This window comes from Teleopsis dalmanni, chromosome 2, assembly GCF_002237135.1.
Source record: "Teleopsis dalmanni isolate 2A chromosome 2, ASM223713v2, whole genome shotgun sequence".
NCBI lineage: Eukaryota > Metazoa > Arthropoda > Insecta > Diptera > Diopsidae > Teleopsis > Teleopsis dalmanni.
In genome coordinates this window covers 173926629-173952314 of record NC_051847.1, presented here as the reverse complement: position 1 = coordinate 173952314, position 25686 = coordinate 173926629, and the positions used below count along the sequence as shown (strand labels likewise).

The 25686-nt window shown below is 28.3% G+C and overlaps 4 protein-coding genes across 4 annotated transcripts in view; 2 read left to right on the top strand and 2 right to left on the bottom strand.

Moving 5' to 3' along the window:
* Positions 1-108: 108 nt before the first annotated feature.
* LOC119678871 (histone H2B-like) lies at positions 109-520 on the top strand. Its single transcript, XM_038090952.1, has one exon. The coding sequence runs from the start codon at positions 119-121 to the stop codon at positions 488-490; it is 372 nt and encodes a 123-aa protein (XP_037946880.1). The 5' UTR covers positions 109-118; the 3' UTR covers positions 491-520.
* A 1280-nt stretch (positions 521-1800) lies between these two features.
* LOC119678877 (histone H3) lies at positions 1801-2217 on the bottom strand. Its single transcript, XM_038090957.1, has one exon. It carries the CDS (start codon positions 2209-2211, stop codon positions 1801-1803), a length of 411 nt encoding a protein of 136 aa, XP_037946885.1. The 5' UTR covers positions 2212-2217.
* Positions 2218-2540: 323 nt separating this feature from the next.
* On the top strand, positions 2541-2852 carry LOC119678875 (histone H4). The gene has a single exon (XM_038090955.1). The coding sequence runs from the start codon at positions 2541-2543 to the stop codon at positions 2850-2852; it is 312 nt and encodes a 103-aa protein (XP_037946883.1).
* Positions 2853-10753: 7901 nt separating this feature from the next.
* The window catches only part of LOC119676196 (pancreatic lipase-related protein 2-like), a 34880-nt gene continuing 19947 nt past the window's right edge, over positions 10754-25686 (bottom strand). The window contains exons 5-6 of the mRNA XM_038087428.1: positions 11546-11713; positions 10754-11485 (exon numbers count right to left, since the gene is read on the bottom strand). Coding sequence (XP_037943356.1) covers positions 10777-11485; positions 11546-11713 — 877 coding nt within the window. The 3' untranslated portion in view covers positions 10754-10776. The remainder of the gene's footprint in view (positions 11486-11545; positions 11714-25686) is intronic.

The following is a 25686-nucleotide window of genomic DNA, read 5'->3' as shown; positions in this document are numbered from 1 at the left end:
TAATGTGAAGAGAGAATTTCTTGAAATTTCTGTTTTAAAAATACTTAAATTCTGAGCGAGGGTAGTTCAAATTTGAGAATTCGAAAAATTGAAAATTTGAAAATTTACATTTGAAATCATGCCACCAAAAACTAGCGGAAAAGCGGTCAAGAAGGACGGAAAGGCTCAGAAGAATATAACTAAGAACGATAAGAAGAAGAAGCGCAGGAGGAAGGAAAGTTATGCTATTTACATTTATAAAGTATTGAAGCAAGTTCATCCTGATACTGGTATTTCATCCAAGGCTATGAGCATCATGAACAGCTTTGTGAATGATATATTCGAGCGCATTGCTGCTGAAGCTTCACGTTTGGCCCACTATAACAAACGATCCACAATTACTAGTCGGGAAATTCAGACTGCAGTTCGCCTTTTACTTCCTGGAGAATTGGCTAAGCACGCAGTTAGTGAAGGTACTAAAGCCGTCACTAAGTATACCAGTTCCAAGTAAATTTCTTTGTATTGAACAATCAACATTAACTCCAACGGTCCTTTTCAGGGCCACAAAAATATTTAATTAAAGTCGATAATTGATCTTAAAATTATTAGTATAGACTTCACAAATAAAGAGCATTCCTAAAACGATTGAAATAGTAAACTGCATTGAGTACTTGTATCGGAACAAAAAATATCATCAAAACCAAAAAATTAGAGAACTTAGTTCACTCTGATTATAGCATAGTTATTAGGTTTCAATTAAAATACAGAGAGTCACAATTCTCAAAGAAAAATTAACAATATGGTATATTCAAAAAAAAACCTTACCTAATAATTTATTTAGAAATAATGATGCCGAGGAATATGGTGTCATCACTGACCTATAACTATATATGTTAAACAAAATTGCAGTTTTTATCTATTGTCAGATAATAGAAATCGGATTTGGTTTCGTTATTATTAAGAATTGTTCTGACAGAGTTTATAATAGTTTAACAGAAGATCATCAAATTAGAACAGAGTATTTGTAAAATATTTGAGTTTTTAAATGTTTTGACAACTTTGACAAGACATCGTTAACAAATGAAAAGCTTTCCATTTCCAAATTTGATTCTAAATCGATAGGATTCGAAATATGAAAAATAAAGCCGTTTGAATTACTTACTTAAACCTCATCATCAAATTAGCACATTTACTCTTCTTCATGTATGCCTATAACTTTATATTATCCATGGTATTTGTGTTTTTTTTTGGATGTAGCTCTTTAAACTATTAGATAGCTTCTCAAGTCAGTATATGCTGTTTCTGTTCTCACATTTACGTAATATTTCAAAATTTTTTTTATTATAATCTATTTATCTATTAGATGAAATAAATTCAAAACTTTGTACTGTGTCTACTGGTCGATCTTAATCGAAAGCCACAGCGTGAAAAGTGAAACTTCATCTCTTTATAGTACTAAGAATTTAATACAAGTCCTTCAATTGTTATATTAAGTTAATAATTTGAACAAGCAACAAAGCAAAATAACTACTAAATTTCAATAACATGGGCGATCTTATGCCCAAACTCCACTTGGTCCCAAGTAATTACCCGTTATGATCTTATGGTTAGTACTAGTAACCAGGTGTGAAATTTAAATACAGTGTTACAAACATATATAAATACTATAAACGAAAAGTTAAATTACAAAGAATTTCGATTGCTTTTATTCATTTCGTCTGAGTATTATCAATTTGAATATGACTATTAACTATCTCTTTTCTTTAATTAATTTTGGTCCTGAAAAGGACCGATTTTTAAAAATTTTTTTAAAAGTGCTTCTTAAGCACGTTCTCCACGAATACGTCTCGCCAATTGAATATCTTTTGGCATAATGGTTACGCGTTTAGCATGAATAGCGCATAAGTTAGTGTCTTCAAAAAGTCCCACCAAGTATGCTTCGCTAGCTTCTTGCAGAGCCATTACAGCAGAACTCTGGAAACGTAAATCAGTTTTGAAATCCTGTGCAATTTCACGGACTAAACGCTGGAATGGCAGTTTGCGAATTAAGAGCTCTGTACTCTTTTGGTAGCGACGAATTTCACGCAAAGCTACAGTTCCCGGACGATAACGATGTGGTTTTTTTACACCGCCAGTTGCGGGCGCACTTTTGCGTGCGGCCTTAGTAGCCAATTGTTTACGTGGTGCCTTACCACCAGTCGATTTACGAGCAGTTTGCTTTGTACGAGCCATAATTAAACAAATTGTTAAATAAAATTTAATTTAACGAAAAAATGTTGAGAGAGTAAATTTCAAAACAAACTCTTATGATCCATCTCAACTGTTCACATGTTCAAACAGTCATTGTCCTTCATATCCTTCATATCCTTTACATTGTTTATTTCTACCCTAAATTATTTGAGTGCCATTTTTGAGTAATTTATTGTATTTAAGCATTTTCACTCATACCTTTTTCTATTGTTCATTTTTTCTATAAATACTGTGCGTATCTAGTGTGGAATTTATTTACTGTTTAAGTCTGAATAGACAAGTATTATCTGTACTAAAATTATAAATTCAAAATGACTGGTCGTGGTAAAGGTGGTAAAGGTTTGGGAAAAGGTGGTGCTAAGCGTCATCGCAAAGTTCTTCGTGATAACATCCAAGGTATCACGAAACCAGCTATTAGACGTTTGGCCCGCCGTGGTGGAGTTAAGCGTATTTCTGGTTTGATTTACGAAGAAACTCGTGGTGTATTGAAGGTATTTCTGGAAAATGTGATCCGTGATGCAGTTACATATACAGAACATGCCAAAAGGAAGACTGTTACAGCCATGGATGTTGTATATGCTTTGAAGAGACAAGGTCGTACCCTCTACGGTTTCGGAGGTTAAATAAATAATATTAGTTTAAAAATGCAATACTATTAACACTATATTGCCCAATGGTCCTTTTCAGGACCCGAATATTTTCATTTTTGAGATAAATAATTCATTTGAACACATACTTGACTGTAATTTATAGAAATATTTTTATCGACTTAAAATATTAAGATTTTAATACAAAAATTAATTGAAGTTGAATGTAAGTAAGAAAGTTTGGAAATTTTTCTTAGTTGGATTTTCAAGAAACATGTTTTAATGTAGGTATTCAAAATTATTCTTTTAATCAAACTAGTTTTAGACGTAGAAATATCTAAGAATTCACCAATTATTTATTAAATAGATATATCTCAATAAAAATAAATAAAGAAGTAAATATAACAAAGTTGTATGTAATATTTCCTTATAATTATTTCTTTTATGTCTTCGTATTTAAATAACGGTTAATTTTTAGTTTCAATAATTATAATAATTATACAAATAATTGTTTAAAATTTTTTTTCTGTACTGTCCTTCTCAATACGATTTAGCATGACAACATTTAGCATGAAACAACATTGAAAACCGATATCTCATGAAATATGAAATACTATTGAAATACTGTGAAATACTATTTATACCCCAATCACTTAATATTTAAATGTGTTCCTCAATTGAATTAAATTGTAAAAGAATTTGGAAATTAAGAGTATTTTGCAAGCATAATTTGTATTCTCCTTCTGTTTAGAATATATCAGTTTCCTACCACCCAGAATATAAGTTTCAAAGAAAGAAAGACATTTTTTTAATAACACACATGCTTTTAAAATTATATACCACATCTTATTGATTCGTTTGGTAGCCGATTAAATTATGGCGGGAAAATTTCTACCTACTGGTATGTGAACTAAAATACTTAAGGCTTGCATTGTTATACCATTCATTTTTTATTTAAATAAAATGTAACTGACAAAATTGCCAGTACAGTTCACACGCATACCAAGGACACTCAAGAACTATATTTACAATGCATACATATACTTCCAAGCCGAATGTGTGTGCGTAAAATTGAGTAAAGTGGGGTGCAGACTATCATACTGGTGTGTCATACGAGTTGCGCTCTCTCTTGCTCAAATTTCTTCTAGCGACCGAATTTGAACAGGTATGACACACAAGAGTAGGCAAAATTTTTGAAGAGTGCTTTTGCGGGTAATGTGAAAATTTGTGTGTTTAAAATAAAATTTTAAAATTGAAAAAATTGATAGTTAACGTATAGGTTGTGCTTTGCTTATAATTGATTATAATTTTGTATATTTTATATATGCCGCGTTATATATATATGCTGCGATCTTTATATTCACATTTTTGGACATCCCACAAACAACGATTGCTTTTGTTAACATTCGATGAAAGCATCTCAAAATGCTTTATCTGCATCCATATTCATATTTTTTTTAGGTTTATTGGTCATTAAGCACAGTAGTTAAAATGAAAAGATCAGTAAAGGACCGTAGTTAATTTCATTCACTACCTGTAAAGTTTCTTAAGAAATTTTTCATAAATAGATCATACAAATAATGTATATATCTTCATTGTTTTTCAAGAAATTTGATCATTTTCATATTTTTGTTAGTTAAAGGTTATTAACATTTGAAATTCTTTTATTTTAATAACAAGTTTTAACAAAGAAAAGCATATTTAGAATACAAAGTATTATATCTTAAATTTGGGTTATTAATTAATTGTTATTACGAACAATTTTCAATGTTTTTTTATTACTGGGCTTAGATCATAAATTTAACGATGTTTATATTTAGATGTTTTTTTAAAAAAGTTTTACTTATAGTCATCGTTTATAAATTAAAATAAAATAAAATAAAATATTTAATAAATTAAATAAAATATTTAATATATTACATAAAATATTGAATTGTATTTTAATTTTTTATAAGAATTTTATGTAAAAATTTATATTATTTTTAACTAAAATACAATTAAATATTTAACACAAATTTATAAGTGTGATTTTAATAATAATAATAATAAATACATTAATAATAAAATAATAAAAAAACATATTAAATTTATATAAAAATTTCACATATATCGCCTGCTTACAATAAATTTGCAAGGCAAAAATGCTCTTGTATGACGTATGAATCGTTAGGGGTGACAGACTATCATACACAACACGTATGCCAACATGTTGGTAAAAGGTGCAGACTATCATACCTGTGTGTCATACGACGTTTTTCTCTCTCGTATGACATACCAGTATGATAGTCTGCACCGCGCTTAAGAAACTATAAGCCGAAATGAAATGGAGATGGAACGTGAGTAATTTTCTTATGTGCATTTACGTGTTAATTTATATAAGATATTGTTTTAGCTCCATGCGAACAGTCTCAATATCCATGTTTTAGATCCTGTTAACAGCATTACTAACGACCTAATTCAGAATATTAATTTCGTGTCATAAAGTGATATGTGCAATGGTATACTGTGTCATGGACTGTTGACGTTCGAGACTATGTAACAACTAAAAAAACCACTGAGTACTATTTGTTTTTATTAACTTAATACATATTAGAATAATTCAAGAACTGCGAAGCGTATTGACATGTTGATATAAAAGAACATACGTATTTCCTTTTCTAAGGTATAAATATCACAACATTTAATATTATGGTTGCGAGACAATAATGACAAGTTTAGACATTATTAGCAATGCTGATAATTAAATTCATATTAGTTACTAGAAAATTGTTTCATTTTTCGTTATCTCTCTAATTATTATAAACTAATTTACACAACATGATGTATTCGTATTATACATGCAGTTAATTTTTCCTTCTTTCACTTCGATTTCATATTATAAGTTTTTACACAAAGTTCCTGGTATATTCCAAATCAGGAAAGAGGAGCTAATTTATATGCAGACAGGTGTGTGTACTATAATTAAATACTGATTTTTCCGTGAACAACAATTCAACGCTTAAATTACAACTTTCAACACTGGAACGAGCTAAGATACACGTAAATTGGCTGTTATTTAGGCTCAAATGAACACAAATGTAAAGTTACAAGGCAGAAACGGTAACACTTCAGTGAAGTTGAAGTTGTTTTTTTTATTTTGTTCACAGCAATTTTTTATTACATAATTAAGTTTTCACCTGTGTTTATGAAAATTGAAAATTAAAAGTGATTATTTCATTGAATGTACTAAATACAATCTCCGCTAGAAATTTAAAAATATTTAATATTTTTTTAATATTCGACAGAAAATTCATATGCTACATAGAGCAACTTAAGATACACGCTACAAGGTATGACAAATAATTAAGAATTGTTTAATACATAAAAATTATGTGTGAATAAATAAAATATATATAAATTAATTTTTTATACTATTCAATATTTGGTTCTAAATTTAAAATATTTTTTTGAATATATTACACGAACTTTAGTTTTCCTTAACACAATGTAGCGCAAATCTGTGGTCGTCTAAGATCGAAACTCTTATTTTTCTTGTGTCGAATTGTTTTTAATTAAAACAAATTCAATTTTATTATGCAACCTGTATTTATGATCAATCAAACATCTTACACGATCGGCAAAAGTACATGCAACTTTTATTGAAGTTTTATGTTTTCTGAAATTACTGAGCACTAATTTTAAAAAATTTGCACTCTTATGAGTTCGCATCGAACTGCCAATAAATTCGGTTGGACTGTTTCAAAAAATCAATTTAATTTATTTATAATTGTTTTATATTCATTATACTAATTGCCTTACCGAATTTAAAATTTACTTGAATAAAATTTAATTGAAAGTAACAAATCGTTTGTGATGAGATAATCTTTAATATTCCCAGAATGTTACTAAAGATTTTGCAAGTTGTCTGTATTTTGTACAAAAACAAAATAGAAATTTACTTTAATTAATAATTAATTAATTGTAGTTTTGGGATTTTTTATGAGTATAATATGGTTTTCCAGAAGCGATAATGGTAAGACTTTGAAGTTCAGAGTCGTTTGTGGCTTCAACATTACTATATCTATAGGTTCAGCAGCTCATTTAGTCATGCTTGCGAGAAAATAATATTTTATATACTAATTTTAATGTTAGGTTATCTAGTTATATTGAAATAAATATTTCAAATGTCTTAAAAGTGCTCTATGGCTTTTGTACACATAATAACGAATTTAGGATAATATCAGCGAACTGGTTTTTTATATATTTTTTTTACTATTTTTGGTTTCAACGTAATAAAAATGCCCTTATTGGCAATTACACTAAAATTACTACACATTCATTCAGTTTTAAAATTAGCTTACGGCTTTTCTATATGGTCTAGTGAGGACTGATGCACTTACTTTTTACATATTTTTTCATTTTTCTGTTTTTAACTCAATATGAATGCCCTTTCATATTTCATAAGAATCATGATGTGCTTATCATTTTTTTTTAAACTTGTAATATTCTTCAATTAGGATTTTCACAACTCCTCAGTATGCTAAATGATCTACAAAATGGCATGTACTTGCCACTAGGTGGTGTCACTGTATATATAGAAATGTTCACAAAATGTAATTACTTTATTATTGAATAATTTCTGAAAGATCAGAAACGTTTTAACTTTCGAAGTTAACTTTTTTTTCCATTAAAATTAAAAAAAGTGAAAAATTTTTTTCAAGAATTATACATTTAACTAAAATTTGTATATATTCATTTTTGAAATACTGATGCAATTGTGTCGGCCAAAAGATAAATCATGGTTTTAGGCATGATTAAGTTAATACTATATAAAAAAATTAGAGAAGACGAAATAACGAACATGACATTCAGATGCCCATAACCTTTCCTTATATTTGTGGATTTGTAAGGGGCGAATGAAATGACTTCCCTATTCATTGTTAAGAGGTAATTTAAGTGAGTTAAGGTCTCACGCAATATAAAGCTGTAGATAACTGCATATTGTTGTTACAAATGCAATTGCACTGACTTAGCCTTTCGAAGATTAGTACGTGCAGATTTAGTAATCTATAATGTGGATAAATTAAAAGTAATAGTTTATTATACGAATTATCACTGCGCCAACGTAAAAAATAAAAATAAAATTTGTTTTTATTAAAACATAAGTATACTATAATATATTAAAACTTCTTTAAATGTGCAAAATTATGATTAATAAATTTGAAATTAAATTTTGATCTACTTTTAAATGTTACATTTGAATTCAAAACATTAATTTATTAGTCATACTTGTTTTATTATTTAGCTTAGTGCTAGAACGAATTTTATTTAATCAAAATCTAATTGAAGTAGAAAATCATATTACCAACATTGAAATGCCTATAAAGTCTTATCGAGCTTATAAATGTGTTTCAATTTATCTGACAAATGCCAAAACATATGCCACTTTTATAGATGAACAACAGCAGCAGAAAAGGTGCGGTCATTACCATAACTCAAATAATCCGAGATAGTCCAATTGATAGATAGATGGATTAATATGTAAGCGGCATTATGGACTAACAAATAGGCTGACAGACGGAAAGATACACTGTCAAGTTGATTGTGTGGCAGTGGCAATGATTAAGATATAAAGACACAACTATGAATTGACGTACAACTTAATCACTGCCAGGCATGAAGTCAGATAGATAAGCAGTGAGCACTAAGCATTACCGGCTCAATGAAAAATCTTCATACCCAAATGTTATTATGCTTGCGAAATTTGCCACAATCACCATTACATTTACAAATTTAGATATCAGATTGAAGTGAGCAAAACCACAACGAAAAAAAAAATTAAATTATATTGAAAATTATATGAAACAATTGTTACAGCCGCTGCTGCTGCTGCTACTGCTATAGCAACTGTTGCTGTTTCTGTGTTGCTGATTGAAAAATCCGTTACAGTTGATTGCACCAATTGAACTTTTGTATATTTTTCGACATTTAAACATTCACCATTCCTTTTTGATCTTAGCTTAACTTTAATTGTGATATTTGTAGTTCTTCGTATACATACTGGCATTCCCTTAATGTTGGGAGATCAGTCTGGATATAAAAATGAAGGCGAAAAAAATAAATTAATTGCCAATATTATTCACAATTCAGATAATTTTTTTAGAACATTTTTACAGTTAGAAACATCAAGTCTATAAAGCATAACAAAACATATATTATATTATACATTTTAATTAAGGCAAAATCTTCAAATTTAGAGAAAGAAAACTTATCTAAACATTTAATAAAAGGTTTCGACAATTTCATTTACTATTACAGAAATAATAAATATTATCTATAACAAAACCAATTTCTGTAACTTCATCACAAACTCCTACAATTATGAATGCCAAGCAACGCTTTGCCACCTCTCTGCATATTTTATGGATGCTTTCTTAGGCATAGGCATTTATCACTAATGAGATCTGAATGTGGTTTGTGCTTTTACATACGTTCTCCATGTCGACTCATTGTCTCTGGCCTTCTTGGCTTGTCTCTGCAGGAGTTCTCGGATTACATTTATTATTTTGTTGCTGCGACTGGAGCATAACATAAAAGCTTGTTAGCAAAAGGCAATTTAATTTACGCAAATATTGCAACACATAAAATCGTTAACTCATATATTGTCTAAAACTGCCATTAAGCCTAATTCATACTGAGTGGCTTGCTATTCTATTAAGATTCTTATCATAAATGATTTTATGCAATCCATTTTTCCTTTCTATGAACTCACATTGGCTGCAAGACTTAAAAGACTGTAACTTTAACTTTGGGTTGGGCTAAGTCATTTCGATCTGCTGCAATTGTAAAGTCGGATACAAAAATGGCTCAAATTCTATATAATTTTTTTATTTTATTTGAGCTATTAATTATGGTATATACGAGTAAAAATCGTATATTCTCTTTTATCACTTCAATCAAATCAAATTATTTTTTATTATTTAATAAAATGAACTTGATTAATTAATACGCTTTAAATGATTGTATATATGGAGTAATATTAGTGAAAAATTAATAGTAATTGACTGAAGCAAACAACTTTAATATCACATTTTAGAGATTGAAAATACTTACCTTTCTTAATTATTAAAATGTTTTATTATTTATTTTAAACGTAATTTTAAGATAACTTATATAGATAATATATTGATTATATGATAAAATTTTTGATCACTTATTCTTAATTAAGCATTTGAATTAAAACCATAATACCAGTGCTGGTATATAAATTTGTAATAATAAATATTTCGGAATTAAATATAAGACAACTACAAAGTTCATTATATACGTTGATAAATTTAAATTCATCATCAAATTATAAATTGCATTATTATAAATTAAGCTTAGAAGGAATGACGAATCTCTATAATTTGACGTTTTGAGTACTCAAAAACAATTTTGTTTGTGCTGACGTTTGTGAGCCCGCATTGTCGTGGTGGAGTATAATTTTCCTTCGATGGTTGGCTTTGATCAATTCTCCAAAGACTTCCGGTAAACAAATGGTTGTATACTACCGTTCTATGTTGTACAAGTGGTACAGTTGCACATTACCGGCTTTTCTGAAAAACATGTGACCATTTGCTTGGATTTACTCCGTTCGCGGACTTTTGCTAGTTTCTACTCACTGGAAGATCGAAATAGTGGATTGTTCTTTTATTTCGAGCTCATAGCATTCATCGATCATTCGTCACCTGTCGCGACGTTTACGTATTTTACCTGAATAGGATAAATACTTAAGCTAAATACTAAAGCTATACTAAAAGACTGCTACTTAATTAGGATTAATAAATGATAACATTATATTTTAAGTATGGTACATTGTTAATAGCATAATTAGTTTGTTAGTTGTACTTAGCTGTATTTTACACATTACAAATTATTAACAAAACGTGAAGTGTTGTATTGTGGCATAACAAACTTATATATTAAATGGAATATATAACTAAATGTCACCATCTTTTATTTCCAAATAATATATACCCATAACTTGTTCAATGTCTAATGGATCACCGATTTTAGCATTAACAGCTAATTCATTACAATCGCTTTTTTCTACAATATTTTCAAACGACATGCATTTATAATATGGTCCAAGTGGGTAACCTCCTACTGCTGCTGCATAAAGTGCCGGTGCTTTTTCATGAGAACAATAATCAATATCACCTTCATTGCAACCTGGTAGTTTTCTCCCCCAGTTGGGATAAAAAGAAACATTTCCAATAGGCATTAATGTGCCCCTGAAGGTTGTAACATGTAGTGTTTCAACATACTTAGCATCAGTGGCTTCTAAATGCGTGCCAGGAATATTATAAGTAATAAGAGGACGTGTAGCATCCAATCCAACAATACCGGCTATTTTTCCACGTTTCACATATTTCCCAGTAAAACCTGCCACATGTGCACCCATACTATGCCCAATCAGTATGACTTCATCAAAATCAAGTTTAAACTTTACATTTAAATAATCAACTAATTTTGCTATTTCCTCTCCTATTCTGGGTAATAATTTAATTACCACAGGATAGTCTAGTCTTGAATAATAGGTCCAATTAACTTCAATAAAGTTTAAGTTGTTAATCCCCAAATATGCGTCTCGCACAACATAAGTATATCTTTTGTCAAAATCTGGGATCCACCCATGTATCATAATCCTACAATATAGATAATATAGATTATAATAAAGATATACTTCTAAAAGGATTTTAACTTACTTTGTTCTGAGTCGTGTGTTGTAATTTGACTTTTTGATGGAAAAATAATCATACAATTTTATGACTTGAGGATTTTTAGGATTGGAGCTAGTATACAGATCGTATATGATGTGCTTTGTAAACTCTGTTTTCTGGGTTAATGTGAATTCTGTGAAAGTCAGATTAAAACTTTGATTTAGAAACATTTTTAAATTTTCTTACCGAGAAACACGAATTGTATGCAAAAATAAACTCCAAACAGCTTCATGATAAAATAAAATTAAATTGTATTAACGAACTAAATGAGTACTATTTATATGAAACTGGTGCGATGATAATTTTTATATAATCACTTCATTAATGAAAACTTATTATTCATAGTTAGCATTTTTATTTGCATAAATAAAATTTATGCATACCATAACAATGATAATTATAATGTAAATACCATGCTCCCATTTTAAAAAATATGCTAATTTTAGTTCAATGAATAGGCAATTATCTAGGTACCACGAACAGAAAAAAGTGGGCTTATTAAGAATATTTAAGAATTATAATAATATATTCCGTTTAATATGTTTGAAAATAATCATGTGAAAAATTTGTAATTAATTAACAGTTTTGTAAGCGCTGCCAAAAGTTTGTCATAAAAGAAAAAGGAACTTAGTCATTAGTGCAAATCTTAATATTTAAGCTTGATATGACAGTTATGGGATATAGGAGGAGTTCGATTTCGGCCAAAGCGACAAATGATCAAGGTCTATTTCAAAAAGCATACATGCAAAGTCAAAAACAATAAAAACAAATATGGGATATGGAAGAGATTAGTTTATTTTATCTATAGCGTCCATAAAAAACCATTGCAGGATATAGGTTTTTATTATAAATAAGTCTGTACATGGAATTTAATGTTGAAAATAATCTAACTGAAAAGGAATGTTATACGTAAATACCGAAGATGTGTGTAATAATTATAGACGCAACCAAATTCATTAAAAACCCTTTATAGGTAATTTATAATATTTATAGCTCACGGCTTACCAGAATTATTACAAGACAGTTTATTATCTTTACTATCTTTGTAGGAAGTAAATAATTAAGCGTGAGAAAAACATGCAGTTTATTTTTTCGTTATATCCTAAAAACTGTTACATAAAAAACTATTTTTAATCTAATAGTCACTTATGGTGTTTTGTTTGGTTTCAATTTAGATTTACTCTTCATCAAATTTTGGTGTGCAATCGAACATTTTTAGATTAATCTAACATTCTTTAATCGTGTGAGTAGCCATTTATATTTTTTACAAATATATATAATATATCTGATAATATATCTGAAATATTTCTATTACATTTTTATAAAATATATATGTATATATATAATATATTTCTCTTGAAAAATAATATATCTAATTTAAAATTTTAAAATATTTAAAATTACAATATTAAAGCGAAATTTATTTATCAATTCTTGTTGTCACTTTAAGTAGTTTTAAAACACATTCCCGGTACATTTTCTTCAGTTCAGGGTTCAGTACATTATTGACCATAACTGAATTGTTTATAATATAACCATCTGAGTGGTTTTTTTGTTTTGCATTGCTATGGTGATTGTGTCAAACTCCAACCTCCAATTTTTAAATCTTTTTTGCCATAGATGAAGTTTTAGCTAAATATTTTCGTAGACAAGTATAAGGAACTTAACCAATTCAAGCGAACTGCATAATGTTTCTTTAATTTGGGTCCCATAATATCGGAATATAGAGATTTACCCACAAATAAACTGGAGAGAAAAGCATTTATCAATCAAAAATTCTGGTGGAACCAGTGAGTAAGCCACTAAACATAGTCAATAAGTCACTTAAACTAAATATATCCAAATAGCGGGTTACAGATGGAAAAGTCTTTTAACGTGCAAGACGAGTAGGTTACTTTGTCTTGAATATAAACGGAAGCAAACAATAGAAATAGAAGAAATATTTCCAGAGTTGCTGGAGTAATTACTATCTTCTGCATGTAGGAATGCAGGTTGCCAAAATAGGAATCCTTCACAATATTGGTGTCCAACTATCACAGCCGCAGTCAACCGGAGGAAAAGAAAATTGTTTTTTACGTTTTTTGTATTTATCATGACATTTGGAGAAAGAGAACAACTACGTTAGGCAAACTGTTCTTCTACAATTGGGAAGTGCTAACGGGAGTTAATATAAAAAAACTACAGCAATTGCTCAAACAACTGTAAAATTTGTTGGTAATAAAGATGTGGTAACGATACGATACGAAAGTGCTAATCGCACTTCAGCTAACCAAACAAACAACATAGTCTATTACAAGGTTAAGCCGTCTATTAGAAGCTTAGTTTTAGAAGACTTGTGTCCATAATATGTTTGCGAGAACTATCTGATAAGTTAAGAGCTACCTCTTCTATTTAGATAAGTTTTTGTTTCCAAATGTGATAATACTTGTACAAGTTGCGAGTATTAAAAATGCAACTGAACCTATGGAGGCATGAATTTAGTATAAATGCTTAACAAATGCAGAAATATTGAAGGAAGAAACCAATAGAGCCAGTATTGAAATTCTTAAGAATCATAGCAAAAACACGAAAATTCCTCGCTTTTGTGTTCAAAATCATTTTATTTTGTAGTATTTGGAATTAAATATAAGATTAACTGTTCGCCTAAATAAAAAATATTTGTCAAATTTAAAAAAATGATTTTCTTCAATATATATATGCTCTTAAGATTTAGATTAAAAAATATTTAAAAAGTAAAAATGTTATTACCATTTGAAAAAGCCTAAATGCGAGTAATAAATTGTAAATATTTTTGAAGTTCAGCAACATTTGATGGAATGCAATTGTAACAATCCAGCAAGTTTCAACGAAATGAACATGTCGGGAAAAGTGTTAAATAATTTAGCGTTCATTAACGTAACAAAAACGAAAAGAAAAACAATGCAATAATCTGGATATAAAAATTACATCCAAATTGCTGCAAAATTGAGGCAAAATGCGAATTTCACAGACATGAATCGTAATTTGAATGGAAAGGATTGAGAGTAAATTGAAAATAAAATTTTTATTAAATCATTGCTGCGAATTAAACTTGTATTAATTATGTTTTGTTGTTAGCAGATAACCCCGTACCACTTGTATCTGCCAGATTACCAAGAAGCGCGTTGCAAGATGCAGCAAATCAGCAGTTTAGCAAAAACAAATCAAATTGTTTTATTGCATGGCAGGCCATGTTTCATGTTTCGGATTGCTGCCAAGGAAAGTGCTAAAAAGTAAAATGTCTGCAAAACTTATTGAAATGCAAATTTATGCATAGAAAAACACATTTTTTATGGTTTTAAAATTTAATTAAATTTTTAATAGAAACATTTTTTATTTTGCATTTTATTACGGCCAGCAATCGATGTAAAACACTTTCATGTACTCGTATGCAGCGAATTGCAATTGCTTCAAAGCCAATTTGATGTGCTGATGCTGAAGCTGAAGCTGATGTTGATGCAGATGCCGTGATAACTTTCATTGATGATTGGACATTTCATCCACATTAGCTCATTTCGAATGATGACTGTTAGTGGTAGGCCTTCGTTGAGTAATGTTTGCTTGCCAGTGGCTTGATCCGCTTTTTATCAGTACAAATTGAGGCCTGTTAATGCGCGCATTTGCAAATTTGATACGATTTACTTGCAATGAAATTAATTTACAGTGTATTATAAACACATTTTTCTTTTTTTCAATATATAGCATTTCTAACTAATCAAAGAGTAAAAATCATAATAAAGTTAAATCATTTATTTTAATTTACATTCATTAAATTATATCTTATCTAATCTATCTACTAATCTTATATTGTAAAGATAAGGTAATTTTCAAACAGCACTTTATAGCTTCAAAAAAAATTGAACTAAATAAATAAGATAATTAATTTGTAAGATAACTACCAAAATATTGATCTCAATACACTGCACAGATAATTCTAAATTACATTTTAATTAAAAAAATTTATAAAAAAAGTATTAGAAATAAATCAGGTCATCTATTTGAAAAATAAAGTCTGAGTTTATATATTCAGACTTCATATATATTTGGAGAAATTTGATCAAAAAACACACTTGTTCACTAAACAAAAATTGTTTGGTTAAAATCAGGATTCAATGAAACAACAATCAATATATAATCAATATATAATAAAAATAATATTAATAAAATAATATAGTGTATAAACTTGAGAAAATTACAGACACCAACGTACTCAATAACATACATTCCTTTTAAAAACTGCAAGCATATCTTCGTGCAAAGAGTTAGTTATAAAGTACGATAAATATAGGTGATATAGTCTGAAAAAGAAATGAAATGTATGAAAAAGATCATATTTTCAATATAACCAATAAAAAGAAGTGCTAAAAACTCTAGCGGAAAGAAATTTTTATTTGTAGAAAACGCCGATATCGATGCTGAGGGACTACTGCATAATACAGAGGCATGCTATAAGACTTGGTCTTCCCTATAATGACCTTTGTCGTATCTGTAGCTCTGAAAACGAGGAGGAAACTGTGTTTCATCTCATTGATCAGTGCACATTTTTAGCTAGGAGAAGACCAAAAATCTTGGGGGCCCTTTACTTACCGATCTAACTGAGCTGTCATCCTGCAATATTAGGGAATTAGGCAGATTCAAGGAGTCGTTGCATTTTTTGGCATTGGTATTATATTGATCTTCTAGTGTATGTACAAGCCAATGCTATTCATGTGGTAACACAATGGGCCATTATTTAAGCTTTCTTAGATTGAAGGCTGCCACTCTAACCTAACCCAGACACAAAGATAAGTAGGTAGTTTATAAGATACTGAAAGAAGATATTATGGAATAAAATATTCCATAATATTGTTGAAGGTCTTAAGGGTTAGCGTAAAGCATTGTTTTTACTTATTTCTGATTAAGGTAGAAGTAAAACTTTCAATATTCCTAATACAAATAGTCTTTCGAAAAGTCTTTCGCTTGGAGATGTGTGGTGAAAAATATTTTTTTTTGTGAATAGTCTCCAAAAGCCCAATGAAGGTTTTGTTATCAAAAATATATGAAAAATATTTTTTTATATATATTTATATATATTTATATTTATATATATAAACATATATATCTATATATATATGTATATCTATGTGCGATTGATATTGGGTCTAGCTTTACATTACCAGCACTTTTCTGATGTTAAATTTATTGCGCTATTGTGTTTATATGCGAATTATAATGTGTATTAACACTCCACGAGCGGTTTTAGTTGTGATTGTAGTTGTTTTATTATGGTGATCATAATGATATGTATATGCTTATTGACTCTGTGTTTATAATGATGAATAACAATAATAAATCATTAACTAACCAACTTTAGTATTTAATAATTATATGTAAATTTGTTAGATATATTTAATTTATATACCTTTTACATACCTATTTTTAATTCAGTAATACAGTAGTTTATTGATTGATTAACGAAGTCATAATTACTGGAAGCCTACCTTAAATACTATGTTATGTGATATGTGTTCATGTTTATTATTAAGTGCCTTCATAAAAGTCCACATACTTCGATATTTTCCTTCTTGGATACTATTTTGTTATGTCATTACATTTAATGCAGTAATTAAAACTTTAAAACTTTAATTTGAATATAATAAGCATAATAATTTCCCACCTTTCAATCACCCGTTTGTTTATTATTCATACTTCAAGCATTTTTGTTTTTCAGTAACAATAATTATTATAAAATCTTTTAATTATTACTAGTGTAGATACGAATTTTAAGAATTTTTTATAAACTTTGATGTTATTCATGATAGATTACATCGCTTAATAAAGCCTTTTAGAAATATGTATACTCGTATATCATATCATTTATATACATCATCCATGAAATAGTAATAAAAATTAAATTTAATTTAATTGCGATTCTATTATATCAATCAACGTATCAATTTAATAGAATACAGAAATCAAGACATTTATAGTCTGATTTATTATATATGAGCAATAAATAAAAGAAAATATAATTTCATATAAATTTCTACACTAACTCTCTATAAGCGTTGCCAATCTGATAAAGGCTGTGATTGACAAGTGAAAGAATTAAGTACATTCAATTTGAGTAAGTAATGAATAATATAAAAATTAAGTGTATAAAATTTAAGCAGATAAAATATTACAATTCGCTTTTATAGATTTGAAAGATATGCAAAAAGAAATAGTGTTCATGTCTAGTAGATACTTTTAGAGATGCAAAGTCTTGCGCTGTTATTGACTGAAATGCTTTAAAGTTTATACTGCGACAAGGTCGTAAACGCAGCTGTATATCTTCAGTAAAAAGCCTTCAACTTAGGTTTTTGTACAAAATTTACATAAATTCAATTAAATGGTGACTTAAAATCTTACTGCCAAGCGTTCAACTTACTTTGAATTATTATCCTTGGCACCTTCATATATTAAGGTTTCACTGCCATTCCCTCGGAAACCAATTGCGGATTGTATGCAAAATTAATATAAAAATTTAAATATCTGTAATTTATTATTTGCTTTTTTTGTTTGAAGCAATGTTATGTTTGAAGACTTGTGGAGACTTATGTTTTTATGGATCTGTCATATATGATTTTTTTTTCAGAGAAAATAGGCTTACACACCTACAGAAAATACATAAGCCAATTAAAAGCAAAAGTGTAATTTTGTGCAAACAGTTTTCACTTTTAATGCTGTCATAAAATTAATTGTGTGTGATGTAAAAAATTTATTTTCGGATTTGAAGATTTTGTAATTTTTTTTATTTTTATGAAGCTATCATAATAGATAAGCATTGCGCATATATGGAAAAATTATGACTTAAAACTAATAACCTGCAACATTTGATCTTGAAGTTGAGAGAAAATTGAAACTTTTTTTGAAAATGTTTCTGTGGATTATACCAAAATATTTATTTATTAAAGTAAAATATGTCAATTTAATAAAACATATTTTGAATACGTTTATTATATTCATGACCTGCTTATCGCAGACACGGAGTCTCCGTATTTTATGAGGTGAAGTATTTATACATTATGCTAGTAAACATCTTAAATGTGACATTTACTTGAAAAACGTTATTGCCAAAACCAATCGACATGTAAAAGAACACATGTTAAAATGTCTGAAGTGGAACCTGAACAATCCCATTATTCTCTTCTGTCTCTACTATAGAGTAACCAGTAATAATCTATCCTATACAGCTATTGTTTGATAAAACAAGTCGTAACATATTGATACCATGGATAAATGTATTAATCTGCAAATATTTGCAAGCATTGTCATGACAGGCACTATAAGTATCTGTTCCGCAACAGTGATAAAGTCTGTAGGTAATTATCCCTCAATGAATGTTAGCGTAGCTAGACTACACTCTGTAGACGCAAAATTGATACAATCAAAATTCTATTTGTAGGCTGCTTACGACGTTGAGATCTGTGATAAGAAAGATCTTATGAACATGGAATTTTTCTTCGACAAAAAATTCGATGTACTTATTACCGATTTTATAGATTGAGAAAGTAGCACTCTTAAATAAAATAAACGAGGACCTCAACGCCAATATTTATGGACAATCTATTAAGTACCAATTAAAAAAATATTCTTGTGGAAGATTTTTTCGAAAAATTTGGCGGATTAACTTAACTTAACTTAGTTGGATAAACTTCAGTTCTATTGTCAAATAAGTTGGTGCACAATATAGATAAATACAAAATGATTGATTATATTAGAAAATAATCGCTATTTGGCAATACAGTCAATATATTCACCAGACTAAGGAGCTGGTATATCTATACTACATTTCTTGAGATCATCTGGTTTTGTTCTAGATCGAGAAAGGTTACTGGGTGGGATATCCATATTCCTGTCTGATGTTTGGAAAACTTTAACAGATAATATTGTGGAGTTTGTTGTGTTCAGTTAGTGTTAGTTCGTTGAACTGCCATGACCGTGCTGCTACATTCTAGCGAAAGTTCGTACTTTGTTATATTAATTCTTATCTATGTATATTTTAGTTTATTTAGTAGAACTTCTCCTATATTTTATTGTTGATTTAAATTTTAGTTTTTTTATTTTTGAATTTTAATTTGTCTTCCATTTACTATAATTTTGTTATAAAAATTGATTTTTTTTTTAGTTATATCGATATATTTAAGCATTTATATCTTTTACATAACTTTACTTGTCGGTTACAAAGTTTTGCCTGTATAAACGATTAAACCACATTCTTTTGATATCGAATTACTTACAGGGCATTTCTCAAAATTCATCCTTGCAGGCCTGTCACTCACAAGTGACATTAATTTTTTTCACTGCACTTTCGAGTATTTTTTATGTGCTGGTTTGTCTCAAATTGTTTGTTTTTTTTTAACTGTTTACTTAAAAATTATGCAAAAATTATCAAAATGAGTTCAACTTTTTCCACATCGAAGCCTTGAACTTTTTACAAAACTCAGTGCAAAAAATGCGTATTGATAAACTTAAGCAAATAACTACAAAAAACGTGTTTATTAAATTAAAAGTTATCTGCGTAAATAATTACGTTTACATTGCCAATTCATAAAAAGTGTAAAAATGTTAAAGACTTTAAAACAAAAAAAAAATTGAAAAAAAAATACTTAAAATTAAATACTGGCAGAGTTAACAATTTATGACCACACGCTGCGCCAATTAAGCCGAAATGAAGTTGCCTTATATGCACATTTAGCAAGTCTCCTCCATTTATACTTTTATTAACATTTTAATGCATTTTATTTCTCACATTTATTACTACAGAAATTTAACAAATTTTTGTTTTAACTGTAATTATTTTATTTGTCTTATGTATATATTTAATCTTCTCTCAAGGTTACCCACTTACAAATTACATAAATAAATCAGTAAAATAAAGAAACGTTGACAAAGAATTGTTGTTGTAGAGCAATTTTAATCAATACAAAATTTAAATAATGAAATAATATTAAGAGATATAATATATTTATATATATAAACTTGTAAAAATCTTGAAATCAATACATTTTGGTTTCGTTGAAAATATTAATTGTCTCTCAACTGCACTATCAAATTACTACTTTACTTACAAATTTACTCAGAGATATAGTCTCCTTTAAGATACATATCAATCTAATGGTTCACAAAGATTTTAGATTTGGCGATAAAGGTATAATTTCTTTATTCTCACATACCGATGCTAAAATATCTAGTTTCTTTATAAATCATGTATACCTTTAAACTGCGCTTGAAACTCTTCTGTTTGTGGTCTACTGTGCGTAAACGTGGTACCCATTTTTAGATCTCCTTGACTATCATTATTTATTGAAAATTATATTATAGAATCAGCTATCTCAGCGAACTTTTGTTTAGCATTGTGCGATGTAATTACTTTTATTGTTTCCTGAAGTGAGCATTGAATTCGGGTCTTTAGAGTATTCCGAGTTAGCGGTTAAACCCGAACTCAGTAACTGATCGACAAATGTAATTTTATGTTTTTTTTTATTGCTTTCTGAAGTGAGCATTGAATTCTCGCCTCTAGAGTATTTAGCTTTAGCGGTTGTATCTAATCTCAGTAAATCACCGATAAATAGCTGATCCTGATATAGCAGATATCGACGCATTTTTCACATAACAAAGGTGTGCTTTATAAATTCACAAAACTAAGAATTTTCTATTATAGATAATAGCGTCATTTGGAAGGTTGTCACTTTCTAAACCTCTTATGGATTTTTTAATCATAGTGTTGTTTATTTCACATTCTACGAACTCATTAAGAGAACTCATTAATACTATATTTTCAATATCACTGTTATTAAAAATGATAAACAGTTTTTAAAGAGAAAATTTTATATTCAACATTTAAGATTAAAATTTTTGGAATTTCAAAAGTTTAATTCCTTAATATATGCAAGTGCTATACACTTATTCTTCAAGAACTTAATTTTACATATAGTAATATCTCATAAAAATGTTTCTTCTTCCATAAACTTCAGTACATGGTACATTGTTTCGTAACATTAACTATGTGTAGGTAATAAAGTTGCCGATGTTTAGATTAACACAAGAAACTACTTTGCTATAACATTCATTTTAAATAATGTAAAATTCATATATTATGTATAATATATTCTATAATATATAAACAATGATGTATTTTTCAATTTAAAAATTAATTTAACTATTATTGCCACCACTGTATTATTTCATGATATGTTAATAGCAAATAAATATATATCTGCATCTGAAAATTAATTTCCTTCCCACATAGGTATGACAATATTTAAGCAATTAAGCAATGTTTATAATTACAACTAAATATATTTATGAACTTTTAAAACATACATAATTTAAATATTTAATTAACGTAAATTAAAACTGAATTAAATTTTATGCTCTCAATTTTAAAAGTCTAATGGCTCAATAAATAACATTTTACCGTCCTTTTTATAAACGCAAACATTTCTAATGGCAGAAACAAAGCCCATTACAGTGAATCACCCACAGCCTACTAATTTCGTTGGCTCAATAAAAATTGCAGAAAATAATTACTTCCCGATTAATTTATGCGATCTACACAATAAAATTGATCTACTCAGTTCAGATTATATTTTCAAACAATTTAATTATGGAGACAAAATTTTTAGCATTTTTTTTTTAGAATTTTCTTCCGATCCTGCTACATTATTTAAAATGATACTACATAATCCGCCAAAAGTATTATTATTTGTTAATAAATCGAAGTATAGTTTTATTTGAAAAGTTCACAGAACTAATATAACTTCTTCACATGCGTTGTAAGGCTCAACAGACTTGAGGTTCCACAAAGTGTGGATTACATATTTCAGTTATTTGCTCAGCGCCTACCCACTGCGCTCTGTCGATGGAAAATTGCGCTGACTGTCAACCTTAGTGAGCCTGAATTTACGACATAACAATTAATTTCAGATAAAAAATTAAATTGGTTTTGCTTAATTTTCCGAAATAACAAGTTTCGTTCACTTTTCGCCAAAGGAAAGTTTGCAAATATGCAATTTTATGTACTTTTAATGCGGATCAGCGCAGCGAAAAAATTAAAAATTTTATTTGAAAAATATTTTTATATTCTTCCTGAATTTTTTGCATGTGGGTTGGCTTTTCCATTTAACATTATTATTCATTTATTAACTTTTCTAATCTTATTTGCCTCGAAAGTAAAATTTTCGATTAAAACATTATATTATTTTAAGAGTAAGATATTGATTTAAAATTCTTGACAAAATTGAAAGCATCTCTTTCACATAACTATTGTTATCCATACTGGTTACAGACATTTCATTATCTTAACCAATAGTTTTCACAGGTTTCAAGTATTTATTTCCATTTTATTCTATTATCGCTAAGTTATGTTATCTTTAAAGGTGTTATATTTTTCATTCTGTTCAGCTTCCATCATACTCTCTAACAAGCAATCTTCTCCTTGTCTATTTAGTTATTGTCATCCAATTGTTGTCTAGCTTTCATAGGTTACAATATCGTACTCAATATATAGTTCATGTTACTCATAGTTGTATTTTATTTATATATAGAGTCATAAATGTATAGTATATTCTTCAAAGGGCTTTATAAATAAAAGTGGGCTTTATAATTTATTAGTAAATCTTGATTTTGATATTTGCATGCTAAGCATTTTTTTTAATCTTTTGAGAGGCGAATTAAATATTAGTTGCTGAGTAATACAGTATTATCAATACGATTTTATTATTGCATATGGGAGTATTCCGATTTCCATATGGGCTCTTGCTTGATACAAGTAATTGTACATTTGTCTTTGGAAGAAATTGTGCTTTGGATAAAGTTTGACAGAGCTTTTTACCTAGACTTACGGTTCTAGAATTTTTAATTTATTTTATGTAAGTTATTTCAAAGTGGATTATACTGTCTGAAATTATACTTTCAAAATAAATTCGTTTTAATATTCATTTTAATTTTTTACTAAGCATTTTACTCTAATAAATGCCTTTTTAGTCGGTTTTTAGTCAGTTTTTTTAGAACTGAATGATATTACTTTTATTTGTTTTATTGCTTCAATGACTATTTTTTTGGTCTTTATAAAATAAAAATCTTAATAGAGAGGTTTCTAACAGTAGCGGATTGCAACAACAAAATTTTTATTTATTTTTAATTAAATGAATTTTTAGCTAACCATGCAATTTTTTCGAGTATTGCAAAATATCCACCAGTGGTCTTGGAAGTATTATTTATTTTTAATAATAAGTAAATAATTTTTTGAAACCGCCAAAAATGGTTCAAAGGGTTAAACTCGTACCCTGCCAAATTTGAAGCTCAGAGTCAGTGTCTGACTATCTAATAAAATAAGGTTTATAATAAGTAGCTGATTTTAAAAAATTATTTTGTATTTAAGTTTTATAAGTTTTACTGTATGTGTCTTAATTTGCGGAAAGGGACTATAAAGTTTCATACGATTATTTTGTTAAGTCAGTACACTACTAACATTTTGAACAAATAGATATCACTAAATTCATTCGTCCCATGTATTTAAAATACGATTTATTTTTTAACACTATTACCAATTGAGCAATCTGATTTGATCTGATCCTATAATTTGCTTATTAAAGAATTATTCAGATTTATTTTAAACTCAATACAATTGTTTTGACAAAAGTTCAAAACCATATTGTATGTAAAGTATGTGAATTTTTGTGGAAAAATCTATTATCTATCGTTATCTATTATTTAGAATAACAAATTTAAAAAAAAAAAAATACAAATATTATTTATTAATGAAATTAATTATATAAAGCGATAGCAAGTTATTAATTATTTAGTTTTAATTGACGAATTCGCATTCATCTATTTTATTAAGCTTAACTTTGGAATCCATTATTATGCCATTATTATGATTATTAACAGCTAATGTTATATCATTTTGAATATTGTTTTCATAATTAATTAATATTTTCAATAAGTATTTTATGGTCCTATGTCCTTTCCTATGGATTAGTTTATATTTCTAGTTAGGACTAACAACTTTTCCTGCAGCGGTCGTCAAAGACTAAGTACAATGAACCTGGCACTGGAGAAACAGTTCAAAATTTTAAATATGTTTATGAAAATCTATGGTTTGAGTGCTTGCGACTACAATAAATCGAAACAATGTTTTGTAAAATCAAAGATACTGTACATATACAGAATATTTTTACATCTCTTCATCGTCCTGCCGATCGCAGCGTGGCTTTTGTTGAATATTGTGGCTACTGTATTTCATATGATAAAAGTCAATTCAAGCATAGACGAAAAATTAAAATGTTTCTGCGCATTTTTTACGCGTACACCAATTCTTATTTCATTAGTTGCCAATAGTTTTTTATTACTTTTTCGAAATGATGAATTACTGAAGTTTCTGAACTTATTTTTTGAAACATATAAAAATCACATGTCACTATTTAAGCGGAACTTATGCATCAACTGGTTCAATTACTACATGCTCGTAGTACGAAATCTACTTTTTATTTTTATAAGTTTAATATTTTCTAAAATGCATTTATTTCGGATATTATTGATATTATATCCACCCTTCATGCTATTGAGTTCTGTTTTAATATTGACATTAATGTGTTTTGAAGGGTATCTCTTGGACATGATAAAAAGTTTAGAGTCTGCTTATAATAGTACTGAAAAAGTACTGATATCAGTTCCGAAAATACTTCATTTCTATGACAGTGTACTGAAAATGGTTTCGTATTTTGGAAGATTTTCTGCTCCAACTGTACTAATTGAGATCTGTCTACAGTCTCTCGTTTTCTCAGAACTAATCTTTGCAATTTATTCTAGTAAAATTTTGCATAAAGCGCAACTGATATATTGGGAAGTATTATTCTGTTTGACTTTCATGATGTTCTTAGTGGTTTTAACAAATAGTGGCGAAAATATTTATATTTATGAAAAGCGTATACGATTATTTTTTGTATTATTGGATTTAAAGTCCGAAGGGAATTACAGAACTAGAAAAAGTGTGGACAAAGTAAGTAAATAACAATCTATTTACTTCTTCTATTAATTAGTTTTATCACAGGTCTCAAAATTTTACCTATGTCGTTCAATTA

Bases quoted from the DNA above. Each gene is read 5' to 3' on its own strand.
- LOC119678875 (XM_038090955.1), top strand. From the start codon at position 2,541: ATGACTGGTCGTGGTAAAGGTGGTAAAGGTTTGGGAAAAGGTGGTGCT.
- LOC119678877 (XM_038090957.1), bottom strand. From the start codon at position 2,211: ATGGCTCGTACAAAGCAAACTGCTCGTAAATCGACTGGTGGTAAGGCA.
- LOC119678871 (XM_038090952.1), top strand. From the start codon at position 119: ATGCCACCAAAAACTAGCGGAAAAGCGGTCAAGAAGGACGGAAAGGCT.